This window comes from Bombina bombina, chromosome 1 (assembly GCF_027579735.1).
Source record: "Bombina bombina isolate aBomBom1 chromosome 1, aBomBom1.pri, whole genome shotgun sequence".
NCBI classification, from domain to species: Eukaryota; Metazoa; Chordata; class Amphibia; order Anura; family Bombinatoridae; genus Bombina; species Bombina bombina.
Genome location: NC_069499.1, coordinates 1,499,083,607 through 1,499,100,416, shown reverse-complemented (window position 1 = coordinate 1,499,100,416; position 16,810 = coordinate 1,499,083,607). Strand labels below are relative to the sequence as shown.

General features: G+C 40.3%; 1 protein-coding gene across 1 annotated transcript in view; it reads left to right on the top strand.

The window, feature by feature from the left end:
• CEP112 (centrosomal protein 112) overlaps positions 1–16,810 on the top strand; it is a 1,492,843-nt gene that overhangs the window by 1,415,838 nt on the left and 60,195 nt on the right. Inside the window, exon 27 of the mRNA XM_053707805.1 lies at positions 6,666–6,767. Within this exon, the coding sequence (XP_053563780.1) occupies positions 6,666–6,767 (102 nt within the window). The remainder of the gene's footprint in view (positions 1–6,665; positions 6,768–16,810) is intronic.

The window sequence follows — 16,810 nt, the reverse complement described above, 5'->3', positions numbered from 1 at the left end:
TTGGAATGTTTCTTTAATGTGAATTTGGACTATAGAATGGTCTGACCAAGCGCAAGCATGGATAGTAGAGGATGCCAAGTCAGGAAGCCAGATCTGGCTTAAGTAAACATAGTCCAATTTTGAGTACGTTTTGTGAGCATGGGAATAGTAAGTGTAGTCTAGTGTTCTCCCATAAAGAGTGTCCCAGGAGTCTAGAATGTTGTGGGACAGAAAAATCTCCTTTATTTTTTTTACCATAGAGTTATGCCTAAGTTGTTTTTGGGTCAGTTTGTGCTGGTCTGCACCTTGGAATTTATATAGTTCTATATTAAAATCACCCCCCAGCAGGATCCTATCTTGTGTCCATTGGGTAAGCAGATAGGAGATGTGTGTGAAAAAAGAGATTTGCGTCTCATTGGGAGCGTAGATGTTGCATAAAACAATTTGCTTATCTCGTTGCCTACCTCTGACTATTAAGAACCTCCCTTCTGGGTCCCTGATCGTCTCCTCCACTGCTAAACCCAGGGATTGGTGTATCAGTATCGAGACCCCCCGCTTCTTTTTGTCTGTCGTTGAGTGATAGTGTTGAGTAAAGTTTCTGGCCCAATATTTTGGAACTACGTCTTTGGTGAAGTGAGTCTCTTGTAGGAAGATTATGTTAGCCTTAATTTTAAGATATTGGGCCAGTGCCGTCCGTCTTTTTAGGTCTGTGTTAAGGCCCCTTACATTATGTGATATCAAACGTATGTCAACAGTCATCACTTACAGTTTGAAGTCTGGGACTCTCACCCCCGGATCCGCCTCTACCAATACTTCTGCCGTTCTCCTTAGTGATTCTAGATGAGGCCCTTTGTTTCTAGGAAATTTACTTGAGTAGGAGAGACAAAATAGCTGAGCGAAAACAAAAGCAAGAACAGTCAAATTACATAATGTTTTCAACAAAATAATTGTGGTACACTGAGTGAGAACAAAAAAAACAATAGAGAACTGGTATCTCCCACATTTAAAAACTGCATGTAGGAGTAAAACATAAGAAATGTAGAAAACCTTCAATCCCACCCTCCCCCCCCTCTTTACATCATCCACTATATGAGTGGTTGTTTGCTCCCACTGCTGGGATGCTGACATCGGGCCTAGAAAATGTTCAAGTTTACCTTGTTTCTGTTACCAACAGTTTAGTTCTCAAACAATCTTCAACAATGAATGTCATTTAACTTTTGTAGTTCCTGGACTCCTTGATCTGTATCTCCTGTTTCTTCACAGGCAAATGAGCACGTTGTTATATGTAGAATCAAAGTCTCATGTCTTGGATTTCTTCTTTGTCACTTTGGACCATCTTTGTTTATTCAGTTGTTTAGTCCTAGATGATTGCTGTGCCGAATCTTCTGCTTGTTCCAGTTGCGGTAGTTCCGGCGGTTCCAGTGATAGTTGCTTGCAGATTATTGGTATCTCATCTGGTTCTTTTAGACTCATTGATCGGCCGTTGTGTAGAATGTTTAGGTTGAAAGGGAACCCCCATCTGTATCTAATTTGGTGTTTCCTCAGTAGCATGGTGAGTGGTCTCAGCTCGCTTCTTCTTTGTAGCGTTTTGATGCAGAGATCCTGGTAAAATTGAATCACTGATCCTTGGAATTTGAATGTAGGGTTCTTTCTTGCTGCTGTAAGGATTTCCTCCTTTTCTGGGAATCTGTAGAATTTGACCACCACATCCCTAGGGGGTGCTTCTTCTTTTGGTTTGGGTCTTAGTGCTCTATGGGCCCTTTCCAGCTGGTATTTGTCATCATTCACCTCACCTGAGATAGCTTGGAAGAGTTGATGCAGGTAGGTGCTCAATTCATCTGTTGTAACAGATTCCGGTATTCCTTTTAATCTTAGATTGCACCTCCGAGTTCTGTTTTCAAGATCTTCTAGTTTGTCTTGTATCTCAGAGACCTCTTGTTGTTGTGTTGTGAGTTGCATGGTAACATTCGTGAGTTCTTCTGCTACCGAGGCTTCTGCTTCTTCTAGTGCCGCTACTCTGGAGCCTAGATCTGTTACGTCCTGTTTTATTTCTGTTAGACTGTCAGTCACAGTGTTCTGGAATGCGTCAAATTTTTCCCATAGCTTATTGAAGTTTTTATCAATATCTTTTTTAGATACCAACGACCTAAGGTCAGCTTTAGTGACAGGAATGGAGTCCTCCTCAGCGAACTGTGAATCTGAGTCAGAGTCCATATCTTCTGCTGTAGCGTTGTTTGTTGTCTCCTTTTCTTTTGCAGGTTTAAAAAATAAATTAGCAGCTGGTGTTTTAGGGCCTTGAGAAGATTTGTTATGTTTTCTCGCCGCCATGGTTGCTGATCAGAATTCGTCTCTGATGAAGAAAAATAATAGCAGTTTTAGTTTGGGGCTGTTGATCTGTACTGTACTGCCCTCTCTGCTGTGTGCTATGATCTCACTCCATGTTAGGTAGGGTGGTACTGTATTTTTATCTTTCACCTGCTTGTTGGCTTAGTTCCGTTTATTGAATATTACAGTAGTCTGATGTCGTCTGTGACAAAACTATCTCTGCATTCCACTATCTTTCTGTTTTTATTTCAGCTGCTTTTGTTGTGAATTACATGCGCAGATCTAGGTATGATTTCATAATAGGATAGTAGTAGGTTAATGGGCGCCAATTGTGATAAGGCGTGGTTCTGCTGTGCATATATTAAAATAGTGGTATATATAGAGATACGCTTCGATTTCTTAAATATGTTGCTTTAATAGTATTGTAGTTTGCATATCTCTTTAGTGCATATTTAATTCACTAGCATTATCAGTTAAGAGAGTTTGAGTCCCATGTAGATATACTGTGTGTCACAGGTTTCCAAATGATTATGTTCCTGCAGCACTTGTCAGTATCTGTTATTTCCTTTTATTTTAAAAGAGAAGGTTTGTGATAGGACAGAGTAGGCCATAGTAGCTAAACTTTTCAGACCATGTGTTGTGTGTCACCTTCAAGAGATTGCTTGTCCCTTTATGGTAATAATCGTAGCTTTTAGCTTTTGAGCGGTGCTACACTTTCTATTTGCAATATCCCGGTAGCGGGATCACCAGTCGTCTTGTTAGGTAGGCTGGAAGCAGAGGCCTATCACCTCCTCGGTCGCTACTTAGTTCGACTGGGTAACTGTCAGTTCGGCTCCACTCTGCCTAAATATATGTGCGGTCAGGGTCCGGCTCTCATTGTCTTACCGCCATTGTGTTTGCTTCGATAGTCAGATCATAGCCTCTGTTGTTAGCTTCTGTCTGTAAGGCCACATGGCTAAGATGGCGGGCGGTTCCACTTGCTCCGTCTTGTATCTGTGGCTTGTCCGGTCCTGTGTCGCTCAAATCAGTCTCTCTGTTGCTGCGGTTCAGGCTACAGCACTTCCCCTGTCATCTCACAGCCTGTACTGGGTAACGATTAGCCCATATATAAGGTATAATACAGCAGTGTTTAGCAGAGCTCACAGATTACCATTTAGCTCATATTTAAAGGGACAGTCTACTTAATTTTTTCTATTGTTTAAAAAGATAGATAATACCCTTACTACCCATTCCCCAGCTTTTCATAACCAACATTGTTATATTAATATACGTTATAACCTCTAAGATTGCCTGTTTCTAAGCCCCAGCAGGTCGCCCCTTATCTCAGTGCTTCTTTTAGCTTTTTACAATCTTGTGATGCAGATAGTGCTAGTTCATGTGTGCCATATAGATAACATTGTGCTCACTCCTGTGGAGAATGATAATGGTTCCCAAGAACCACCACTAATTGGCTAAAATGCAAGATTGTATAAAGCTAAATAAAAGCACTGAGATAAATGGGCAGTCTGCAAGGGCTTTGATACAGGTAATCATAGAGGTAAAACATATGAATATAACAGTGTTGGTTATGCAAACCTGGGGAATGGGTAATAAAGTTATTAGCTATCTTTTTAAACAATATACATTTTCGAGTAGACTGTCAGTATAGGGCCCTGCTCGTCCTCTGTCCTGTATGCATCATTACACACTCCGATGAGTGTGTAATGCCCGCCCCTTCACTCGCACAACTGTCAATCACAAGAAAGTCTTGTCAGCTAATGATATTTCAGAACTTACTTAAAGTGAATGTCAATTTTGGTGATAAAGTGCCTGGTTTTTAAAAAATTGATTAAAAACAGGGGCACTTTAATTCATCAAAATTTACATTTCACTCGTGTTGTGAAAATACTTACCTTTTAATCTTCACAGCAGATCCAGCTTCCTCCGCCCGTCGCAAGCCTCTTCCTACATCAGAAATGACAGATCCGTCATCTTCCAATCACGGCTCCCCTCCCCCCCCCCCCCCCCCCCCCCGGGGGAATCAGTGTCTGATTCAACGCTGTGATTGGAGGAAGCTGGATTCCTCATTTTAGAAGAGGCTTTGCGATGGGCAGAGGAAGCGATGCAGCGGCTGTCAAAATTAAAAGCTATCTTAACAACACGAGTGAAATGTAAATTTTGATGAATTAAAGTGCCCATGTTTTTAATCAAATTTTTAAAAACCGGGCATCAAAATTTGCATTCACTTTAAACTGAAAAGGAAAATAACATGACTGTACCTCACATGCCAGATGCACACTCCCTAGATTGTCCTGGGACAAGCATCCTGACTGGCTGCTTAAAGCCTCTTTACAGTGGGATGTGAATACTTAGGACATTTGAGGTACAATATCTTCTTTTTTTACATAGAGATGTTCAGGTTATATTTTCTAGCTTTTTACAGCTATGCTGCATCATGCCCCTTTAAGTATTTAAATTTTCAGTTTTGTTAGCGATACAGCAGACAAAAGCAGCCATTTCAAATGGCAGAATAAAGGTAAATGAACTATTTGTTTACCAATTCAAAACACTCCAGCAGGCAAAATGGATCATAGGGAACACATTAAAGGGGAGAAAAAAAATCACAGTATACTGACCCTTTAACACTGTTATATTCCATGCAGTCATTGGTGGCACACTCTAATGACCATTAGTTTCACACTCTAGTATTGCAAACTGGCCTCAGCAGCAATGGATACCTAGGTTACAAAATGGCGGCATCTATTGCTTTATGGAAACTAAAACTTTACACATATGTTTTATTTAAATTAATATAATTAAAAAAAAGAATCTACATATAATTTGCAGGCTAATTTTTGCTTTGGACATATAATTCTAAGTCTTGATTCAGCACAATGATACTTGAATACTGGGCAGTGTGTGTATTCTTAGATTTTGTTATGTTTAGCACATGTACAAGTAGATAACATTTGTTCCCACCTCACTAACGTATGGGTACAGCATACATATTCATGAATATAAAGCCTTATGAAAATGTGTATATATCAGGCAATATGGTTGGTTTCTATGTCAAAATCCCTGTGGGAAAAAAATGTATTCATACAAAATCACGGTATGGGACCATAAATGTTTCTTGACGAGGCATGAAAAAGACAGACTTATGAGTCACAATGTGAGTTCAGCAGGGAGCAAGTAGTAATCTTTTTAATACAGCGTCCCTTCTCTAGCAGGCTTACATCCTTACAGGGTACTGAAAACATTTATGATATATGTATATGATAGGGCAGTAGTCAAAATACTTTTATAAAAAAATAAAGGTTAAAGAAACAGTTTACACCTTAGTCATCTTAAAGTCTTACTTTAGATTAAGCTGCAAATATCCCCCTGCACCCCTTTCTATATTAGCAGTAACAGTAAAAATGTTATTTTAAAATTTATATTGTTTTTGGTCACTTTGAAATGGCTGCAAAAGCTCAGCCCACTGATGGCATCACGATCTGGGCTGCATCTATGCACCCTGCTGAATAGTATTGACAGTCTGTTGGATCCAACTAGTGAAGCCTGTAATGCAGCCCAGATTGTGATGTCATCAGTGGGCGGAGCTTGGCAGACATTTCCAACTCTATGTGTTAGGCCCCCAGGAAAGTGCTACAGCTGCCAAGCTAAACACAGCCTGTAATTGGTGGGGTTGTGTGACTGGCAATTGGTTCATCATCTGCTTTTTGCTCAGGACCAGCATTTCTCTGCAGCTCCCAAACTAACTATGGGGTCGATCACAATAATTTAGAAAAACATATTTATTTATCTACAAAAAAATCTCCATAGGCTTCAATAGTGTTTTACTGTTGAATATCACTAAATACATTGTGATCGACCCCTATGTGTTTAACCCATTTGCGGGAGATCAAAGAGTTGGAACATCAGTATTACAAAATATTGCATGCTCTAAAGGATTGTTTGCCCTAGAATATCCCTTTAAAGGCAGTTTCATTTTTTTTTTGTTGCCTAAAATAATACTGCAGTATCAGTTGTGCACTTCCTACAAATGCCCATTGGCTAATAGGTAGACAAGTATTTTTACCTATCAGCCAATAATTATTGTTAGGAAGTGTCTACCAGCCAATGGGCATTAGTAGGGAGTATGTAGTATATACTGCTATATCAGTTTCATTTTACATTCAAGCACCTTGTACATTTTTTACAACAAAAAACATTTTAAAGTGCATCTCTTTTGTATGTGGATAATATAGTGGTTACTCGGGTGGTAAATGTATGTTTGTGTTGTACTGATATTATGGCAATGCACGTACTATAATGACATTATTTAATTGTACAAATAAATTACAATTAGCGGTATGACTACTTTGTTTTCTTTCTGTAAGGTGACAAATATCCGCCAAGATTACGAGCTAAAGATGAAGGGTCTGATGCCCAAAGCCATGCGGCAGGAGCTCGAAGACACAATTACGTCATTGAAATCACAGGTGAATAAAGAAACTAAACACAGACATCTATGCACAAAAAAATATTTGTTTAAAAATTCCGTGGAAGGATAAGGATTTGAGAGTTGTTATATCTAAACTAGAGGTTCGAAAGTATTGTCGTGATTGGTTTAAATCCAAACAAATCTGTAAGGAGGATTATTTGCATAAAGAGAGGATTAGTGAACATATGTTTAAAGGGACATGAAACCCCCAAAAAATATTTCAGGATTCAGAGCATACAATTTACTTCTGTTATCAAATTTGCTTCATTCTCATGTTATCCTTTGTTAAAAGGAGGACCAATTCACTACTGAGAGCTAGCTGAACACCAGGTGAGCCAGTGACAGGAGGCATATATGTGCAGCCACCGTTTAGCAGCTAGCTCCCAGTAGTGCATTGCTGCTTCTGAATCTACATGGATAGGTTTTTCAGCAAAGGATACCAAGAGAAAGAAGCAAATTAGATAATACAAATAAATAGTAAAGTTGTTTCAAATTATATGTTTTATCTGAATCATGAAAGCAAAGTTTGGGTTTTATGCCCTGTTAAGATTAATCAAGTGTCTAATTCATGACCTAATGCCATTTAAAAAAAAAAATATTAAATGGAAATGACACAGTGCTTCTTTAGTTAAAAAAAATGTTAAATCAAAGTAAACCTAAAAAGAAACAGATTGTTTTAAAAACTGCAAACAACTTATTTCACTGCCTTTATTGAGATAAGAGAGCAGATATTTTTTACTGTCACTTGATTTTGCTGCAAAAATCCTTTTCTGAGCATGGGCTGACCACAGCTAGAGCAGATATCTCCTAGCAACCACAACAAAGGAAAAGCTGTTTATTTGCCTTCCAGTAGAGGCAACAGCTCCCTTGTAGGGCTGTGACAAGAAGTAATGGAACCTGCATAAATTACAAAATTAAATAAAATGTAGAATCTTTTTAAAATGATGAATTATACATTGCAATGATTTATTTTAAATATAAACAATTGCTTAGTGCTTTTTTTATTACAATGAAAAATACTGTTTTATATCCCTTTAAATAGTTTGTGACATACCGTAGTTTAGATAACGGAGAAACTGACTCCTTTGTAAGTGTCACATTATCAGATTCAAATAATGGCAAATACTTTCACAGTTTAACAATTATATATGGCACCTGACTTCTATGGAAAATGTATTTGAATTGAATACCATTGCAATCCAAGTGTTAAGCCACGTTTATTAGTTGTATATATCTGTATCTGTCTATCTATTTTTCTATCTATCTATTAAAAACCTTTTGAATTTAATACCAAAATATTATTTTTATTTCTCACTAGCGTGAAAAAGCAGGGAAATTCTAGGTGTTGATATTTGCTTAAAGGGACTTCTATTATCTTAGCTGAAAGCCAATGACAAGGCATATATACTTACAGCCATCAATCAGCAGCCTACCTAAGTATACTTTTCAACAAAGGTTTCAAAGAAAATAAAACAAATTAGATAAAAGAAATACATTGGAAAGTTGTTTAAAATGGTACATTCTATCTGAACAGTGGGGGGAAATGGGTTTAATGTCCCTTTAAGCAACTATTATTTGAGAACATTTGAACTTTGGTAAACAATGCAGTAGTGCAGCATGTAAGGCTAGTAGGATTCTTGCTTGTATAGGAAATAGCAGCAGAAAATGTGAGGGTCTTATCTCACTCAGTAGATCTCTTGTTAGGTCTCATGTAGAATTGTGTCTACAGTTCTGGAGACCTAGAGAGTTATGGGTAACATCATAAATGACATAGTCGTGTTATTTCATGACTGGTCTATCAATAATGCCAAGCAGGGAGCGACAGTAGAAGCTTTCACTGTGTTCTGTAACTGCTCACTGGTTAGTTCTGGGGAAAGGTTGGTCTACAAAATCAGGTGCCCCTCCCCAACAACTAGATCACCACGGGGACCCATACTTCTAGGCGCTTGCCCATCTTTAAAGGGACACTGTATACTAGATTTTTCTTTGTTCTTTGTTTTTCTTTGTTGTTGTTTTGCATTTATATAGCCCATCTGGAAGTGGTTTTGTAACAATGTATAGTTTTGCTTATTTTTAAATAACATTGTGCTGATTTTCAGACTCCTAACCAAGCCCTAAAGCATTAGATGTAGACCAAGATCTACAGATTCCAGCTGCTGATGTATATGTAATCTGTCTTTTCATATGCTGGGAAGGGGGGGTGTCTGCTCTTTCTGCTTTCCCAGCCCCTTTTACTAGGTGTCCCAGTCTAACCTCATCAACAGTGCTAAACTGACAGCTTCTGAGTACGTTTTTAAACGGTTTTATACAGAATTTTTATATCACTATCTGAGCATATTCTTCTTTATAGTAGTGTCTATTACATGCAGTTTTATGGAAATTGGTGTATACTGTCCCTTTAAGTAAAACCACCAAGCATTTTTTCCTCCATTGCCCAGACCCTCATACAGTTTATTTTCCTAATGCGCATACCACCAGGAAAACTTCCACCCTTATATACATTGCCAGGAACACTGCCACCCTAATATTCATTGCCAGGAACACTGCCACCCTAATATACATTGCTAGGAACACTGCCACCCTAATATACATTGCTAGGAACACTGCCACCCTAATATAAATTGCCAGGAACACTGCCACCCTAATATACATTGCCAGGAACACTGCCAACCTAATATACATTGCCAGGAACACTGCCACCCTAATATACATTGCTAGGAACACTGCCACCCTAATATACATTGCTAGGAACACTGCCACCCTAATACTAGGAACACTGCCACCCTAATATACATTGCCAGGAACACTGCCACCCTAATATACATTGCCAGGAACACTGCCACCCTAATATACATTGCTAGGAACACTGCCACCCTTATATACATTGCTAGGAACACTGCCACCCTAATATACATTGCTAGGAACACTGCCACCCTTATATACATTGCCAGGAACACTGCCACCCTAATATACATTGCCAGGAACACTGCCACCCTAATATACATTGCTAGGAACACTGCCACCCTAATATACATTGCTAGGAACACTGCCACCCTAATATATATTGCTAGGAACACTGCCACCCTAATATACATTGCCAGGAACACTGCCACCCTAATATACATTGCTAGGAACACTGCCACCCTTATATACATTGCTAGGAACACTGCCACCCTAATATACATTGCCAGGAACACTGCCACCCTAATATACATTGCCAGGAACACTGCCACCCTAATATACATTGTCAGGAACACTGCCACCCTTATATACATTGCCAGGAACACTGCCACCCTTATATACATTGCTAGGAACACTGCCACCCTAATATACATTGCCAGGAACACTGCCACCCTTATATACATTGCCAGGAACACTGCCATCCTAATATACATTGCTAGGAACACTGCCACCCTAATATACATTGCCAGGAACACTGCCACCCTAATATACATTGCCAGGAACACTGCCACCCTAATATACATTGCCAGGAACACTGCCACCCTTATATACATTGCTAGGAACACTGCCACCCTAATATACATTGCTAGGAACACTGCCACCCTTATATACATTGCCAGGAACACTGCCACCCTAATATACATTGCCAGAAACACTGCCACCCTAATATACATAGCTAGGAACACTGCCACCCTTATATACATTGCCAGAAACACTGCCACCCTAATATACATTGCTAGGAACACTGCCACCCTAATATACATTGCCAGGAACACTGCCACCCTAATATACATTGCCAGGAACACTGCCACCCTTATATACATTGCTAGGAACACTGCCACCCTTATATACATTGCCAGGAACACTGCCACCCTTATATACATTGCTAGGAACACTGCCACCCTAATATACATTGCTAGGAACACTGCCACCCTAATATACATTGCCAGGAACACTGCCACCCTAATATACATTGCCAGAAACACTGCCACCCTAATATACATTGCCAGGAACACTGCCACCCTAATATACTTTGCTAGGAACACTGCCACCCTAATATACATTGCCAGAAACACTGCCACCCTAATATACATTGCCAGGAACACTGCCACCCTAATATACATTGCCAGGAACACTGCCACCCTAATATACATTGCTAGGAACACTGCCACCCTTATATACATTGCCAGGAACACTGCCACCCTAATATACATTGCCAGGAACACTGCCACCCTAATATACATTGCTAGGAACACTGCCACCCTAATATACATTGCCAGGAACACTGCCACCCTAATATACATTGCCAGAAACACTGCCACCCTAATATACATTGCCAGGAACACTGCCACCCTAATATACATTGCCAGGAACACTGCCACCCTAATATACATTGCCAGGAACACTGCCACCCTAATATACATTGCCAGGAACACTGCCACCCTAATATACATTGCCAGGAACACTGCCACCCTAATATACATTGCTAGGAACACTGCCACCCTAATATACATTGCCAGGAACACTGCTACCCTTATATACATTGCCAGGAACACTGCCACCCTAATATACATTGCCAGGAACACTGCCACCCTAATATACATTGCCAGGAACACTGCCACCCTAATATACATTGCCAGGAACACTGCCACCCTAATATACATTGCCAGGAACACTGCCACCCTAATATACATTGCCAGGAACACTGCCACCCTAATATACATTGCCAGGAACACTGCCACCCTTATATACATTGCCAGGAACACTGCCACCCTAATATACATTGCCAGGAACACTGCCACCCTAATATACATTGCCAGGAACACTGCCACCCTTATATACATTGCCAGGAACACTGCCACCCTAATATACATTGCCAGGAACACTGCCACCCTAATATACATTGCCAGGGACACTGCCACCCTAATATACATTGCCAGGGACACTGCCACCCTAATATACATTGCCAGGAACACTGCCACCCTAATATACATTGCTAGGAACACTGCCACCCTAATATACATTGCTAGGAACACTGCCACCCTAATATACATTGCCAGGAACACTGCCACCCTAATATACATTGCCAGGAACACTGCCACCCTAATATACATTGCCAGGAACACTGCCACCCTAATATACATTGCCAGGAACACTGCCACCCTAATATACATTGCTAGGAACAATGCCACCCTAATACACATTGCCAGGAACACTGCCACCCTTATATACATTGCCAGGAACACTGCCACCCTAATATACATTGCTAGGAACACTGCCACCCTAATATACATTGCCAGGAACAATGCCACCCTAATATACATTGCTAGGAACAATGCCACCCTAATACACATTGCCAGGAACACTGCCACCCTTATATACATTGCCAGAAACACTGCCACCCTAATATACATTGCCAGGAACACTGCCACCCTTATATACATTGCCAGGAACACTGCCACCCTTATATACATTGCCAGGAACACTGCCACCCTAATATACATTGCTAGGAACACTGCCACCCTAATATACATTGCTAGGAACACTGCCACCCTTATATACATTGCTAGGAACACTGCCACCCTAATATACATTGCCAGGAACACTGCCACCCTAATATACATTGCTAGGAACAATGCCACCCTAATACACATTGCCAGGAACACTGCCACCCTTATATACATTGCCAGAAACACTGCCACCCTAATATACATTGCCAGGAACACTGCCACCCTTATATACATTGCCAGGAACACTGCCACCCTAATATACATTGCTAGGAACACTGCCACCCTAATATACATTGCTAGGAACACTGCCACCCTTATATACATTGCTAGGAACACTGCCACCCTTATATGCATTGCTAGGAACACTGCCACCCTAATACACACACTAGCAGGCACTTTCTTGGACACGCTTTCTCCTACCCATGCTTGGTCCCACCAGGCATAACAGCCATTATTAATTCAGTGCAGGTTCCAGAGATGTGGGGCGCGATCCGATATACAGCACAGGTTTCGGTGCAAGCGTGGAAACCTGCGCCGCCCGTAGTTTCACCTCGCACAGCGACCTATCACATATACGGCGCCGACAGTTGCTAAAGTGCCGTAAGTCTGACAAACTAGCGATGTCCAGAAATCAGCGTAAGTACAAATTTCTGGAGTTGCCAGTGACTTACGGCACTTTAGAAACTGCCGCCGCATTAACAAACTCACTAAAGTATAAAATATCCCGTAACTGTCTAACCTGCCTCCCAAACATCCTCCCGACACGTATACCCCTCTATCCGCAATCCCCCCTCTCACTCCTAACAATAAATGTATTAACCCCTAAACCGCCGCTCCCGGACCCCGCCACCACCTGTATTATATGTATTACCCCCTAATCTGGCCCCCCTACACCGCCGCCACCTATTTTAAATATATATACCCCTAATATGATCCCCCTACACCGCTGCCACCTATTTTAACTATATTAACCCCTAAGATGAGCCCCTTACCCTGCCGCCACCTATTTTAACTATATTAAACCCTAATCTGAGCCCCCTACCCCGCCGCCACCTATTTTAAAGGACCAGTCAACACATTAGGTTTGCATAATCAACAAATGCTAGATAAAAAGACAATGCAATAGCACTTAGTCTGAACTTCAAATGAGTAGTAATTTTTTTATAACAAATTTCAAAGTTATGTCTATTTCCACTCCCCTTGTACCATGTGATAGCAATCAGCCAATCACAAATGCATATACGTATAGTCTGTGAATTCTTGCACATGCTCAGTAGGATCTGGTAACTCTAAAATTGTAAATATAAAAGACTGTGCAAATATTTTGTAATGGAAGTAAATTGTAAAGTTGTTTAAAATTACATGCTGTATCTGAATCATGAAAATTTAATTTAACCTGAGTGTCTCTTTAACTATATTAACCCCTAATCTGAGCCCCCTACCCCGCCGCCACCACCTATTTTAACTATATTAACCCCTAATCTGAGCCCCCTACCCCGCCGCCACCTATTTTAACTATATTAACCCCTAATCTGAGCCCCCTACCCCGCCGCAACCTATTTTTAACTATATTAACCCCTAATCTGAGCTCTCTACACCGCCGCCACCTATATTAAATTTATTAACCCCTAATCTAATCCCCCTACACCGCCGCCACCTATATTAAATTTATTAACCCCTAATCTAATCCCCCTACACCGCCTCCACCTATATTAAATATATTAACCACTAAACCTAAGTCTAACCCTAACACCACCTAACTTAATTATTGTTAAAATAAATCTAAATAATATTAATATTATTAACTAAATTATTCCTATTTAAAACTAAATACTTACCTATAAAATAAACCCTAAGATAGCTACAATATAATTAATAATTACATTGTAGCTATTTTAGGGTTTATATTTATTTTACAGGTAACTTTGTATTTATTTTAACTAGGTACAATAGCTATTAAATAGTTGATAACTATTTAATAGCTACCTAGTTAAAATAATTTACAAGAATTTTAAGCTAATTACACCTAATCTAAGCCCCCTAAAAAAATAAAAAAGCCCCCCAAAATAATAAAATGTCCCTACCCTAAACTAAATTAAAAAAGTAATCAGCTCTATTACCAGCCCTTAAAAGGGTCTTTTGCGGGGCATTGCCCCAAAGTAATCAGCTCTTTTACCTGTAAAAAAAAGAACAACCCCCCCATTACAACCCACCACCCACACACCCCTACTCTAAAACCCACCCGATCCCCCATTAAAAAAACGTAAGTCTAACCCCCAAGTGGTCCTTACCTGTCCTGAAGACCGGCGGAGAAGGTCCTGTTCCAGTCGGTGAAGTCTTCTTCCAAGCGGCGACATCTTCTTCTTCCAGGAACCAGCTGGCGCGGAGTGGAGGAATTGAAGACCGTCCACTCTGGAACTGAAGACCGGCGATGCTGGAACTGAAGATCAGTGAAGCTGGAACTGAAGACCGGAGCCATGGAGCGTGGAGGATCCTCTTCATACGATCTCCGCAGTACACTGAATAGGAATTCAAGGTACGAGATTAAAAATGGCTTCCCTTGAATTCCTATTGGCTGATTTGAGCCTTCAAATTCAAATCAGCCAATCGGATGAGAGCTACTTTAATTCTATTGGCTGATTAGAATCGCCAATAGAATTACAGTAGCTCTTATTATATTGGCTATTCAAATCAGCCAATAGAATTAAAGTAGCTCTCATCCGTTTGGCTGATTTGAATTTGAAGGCTCAAATCAGCCAATAGGAATTCAAGGGACGCCATTTTCTTCTGTTATGTGTGATCAGTCCACGGGTCATCATTACTTCTGGGATATAACTCCTCCCCAACAGGAAATGCAAGAGGATTCACCCAGCAGAGCTGCATATAGCTCCTCCCCTCTACGTCAGTCCCAGTCATTCTCTTGCACCCAACGACTAGATAGGATGTGTGAGAGGACTATGGTGATTATACTTAGTTTTTATGACTTCAATCAAAAGTTTGTTATTTTAAAATAGCACCGGAGCGTGTTATTACTTCTCTGGCAGAGTTTGAGGAAGAATCTGTCAGAGTTTTTTACTATGATTTTAACCGGAGTAGTTAAGATCATATTGCTGTTCTCGGCCATCTGAGGGAGGTAAAGGCTTCAGATCAGGGGACAGCGGGCAGATGAATCTGCATTGAGGTATGTAGCAGTTTTTATTTTCTGAATGGAATTGATGAGAAAATCCTGCCATACCGTTAAAATGACATGTATGTATACACTTCAGTATTCTGGGGATGGTATTTCACCGGAACTACTCTGTTAAAGGTCACTAATCCTTTTTAATAACTATTTATCATGTTAAACGTTTTTGCTGGAATGTAGAATCGTTTACATTGCTGAGGTACTGTGTGAATAAATATTTGGGCATTATTTTCCACTTGGCAGTTTTTTTGCTTTAATTGTGACAGTTTCGTTTCTCTTCACTGCTGTGTGGGAGAGGGAGGGGCCGTTTTTGGCGCTCTTTACTACGCATCAAAAAATACCAGTCAGTTACTTTTATATTTCCTGCATGATCCGGTTCATCTCTGATAGATCTCAGGGGTCTTCAAACTTCTTTGAAGGGAGGTAAATTCTCTCAGCAGAGCTGTGAGAATTCTTATAGTGACTGTGAATAAAAACGTTGCTTTGTATTTTTTATGTCAAATTTAATTATTATTATTTTACTAATGGGAACAAACCTTTGCTAAAAGTTTTGTTGTTTTAAAGTTTGATGCTATAACTGTTTTTCAGTTCATTATTTCAACTGTCATTTAATCGTTAGTACCTCTTTGAGGCACAGTACGTTTTTTGCTAAAAAAAGATTATAACCAAGTTGTAAGTTTTTTGCTAGTGTGTTAAACATGTCTGACTCAGAGGAAGATATCTGTGTCATTTGTTCCAATGCCAAGGTGGAGCCCAATAGAAATTTATGTACTAACTGTATTGATGCTACTTTAAATAAAAGTCAATCTGTACAATGTGAACAAATTTCACCAAACAGCGAGGGGAGAGTTATGCCGACTAACTCGCCTCACGCGGCAGTACCTGCATCTCCCGCCCGGGAGGTGCGTGATATTTTGGCGCCTAGTACATCTGGGCGGCCATTACAGATAACATTACAAGATATGGCTACTGTTATGACTGAAGTTTTGTCTAAATTACCAGAACTAAGAGGCAAGCGTGATCACTCTGGGGTGAGAACAGAGTGCGCTGACAATGCTAGGGCCATGTCTGATACTGCGTCACAGCTCGCAGAGCATGAGGACGGAGAGCTTCATTCTGTGGGTGACGGTTCTGATCCAAACAGATTGGACTCAGATATTTCAAATTTTAAATTTAAATTGGAGAACCTCCGTGTATTACTAGGGGAGGTCTTAGCAGCTCTCAACGATTGTAACACCGTTGCAATACCAGAGAAACTGTGTAGGTTGGATAAATACTTTGCGGTACCGGCGAGTACTGACGTTTTTCCTATACCTAAGAGACTAACTGAAATTGTTACTAAGGAGTGGGATAGACCCGGTGTGCCGTTCTCACCCCCTCCAATAT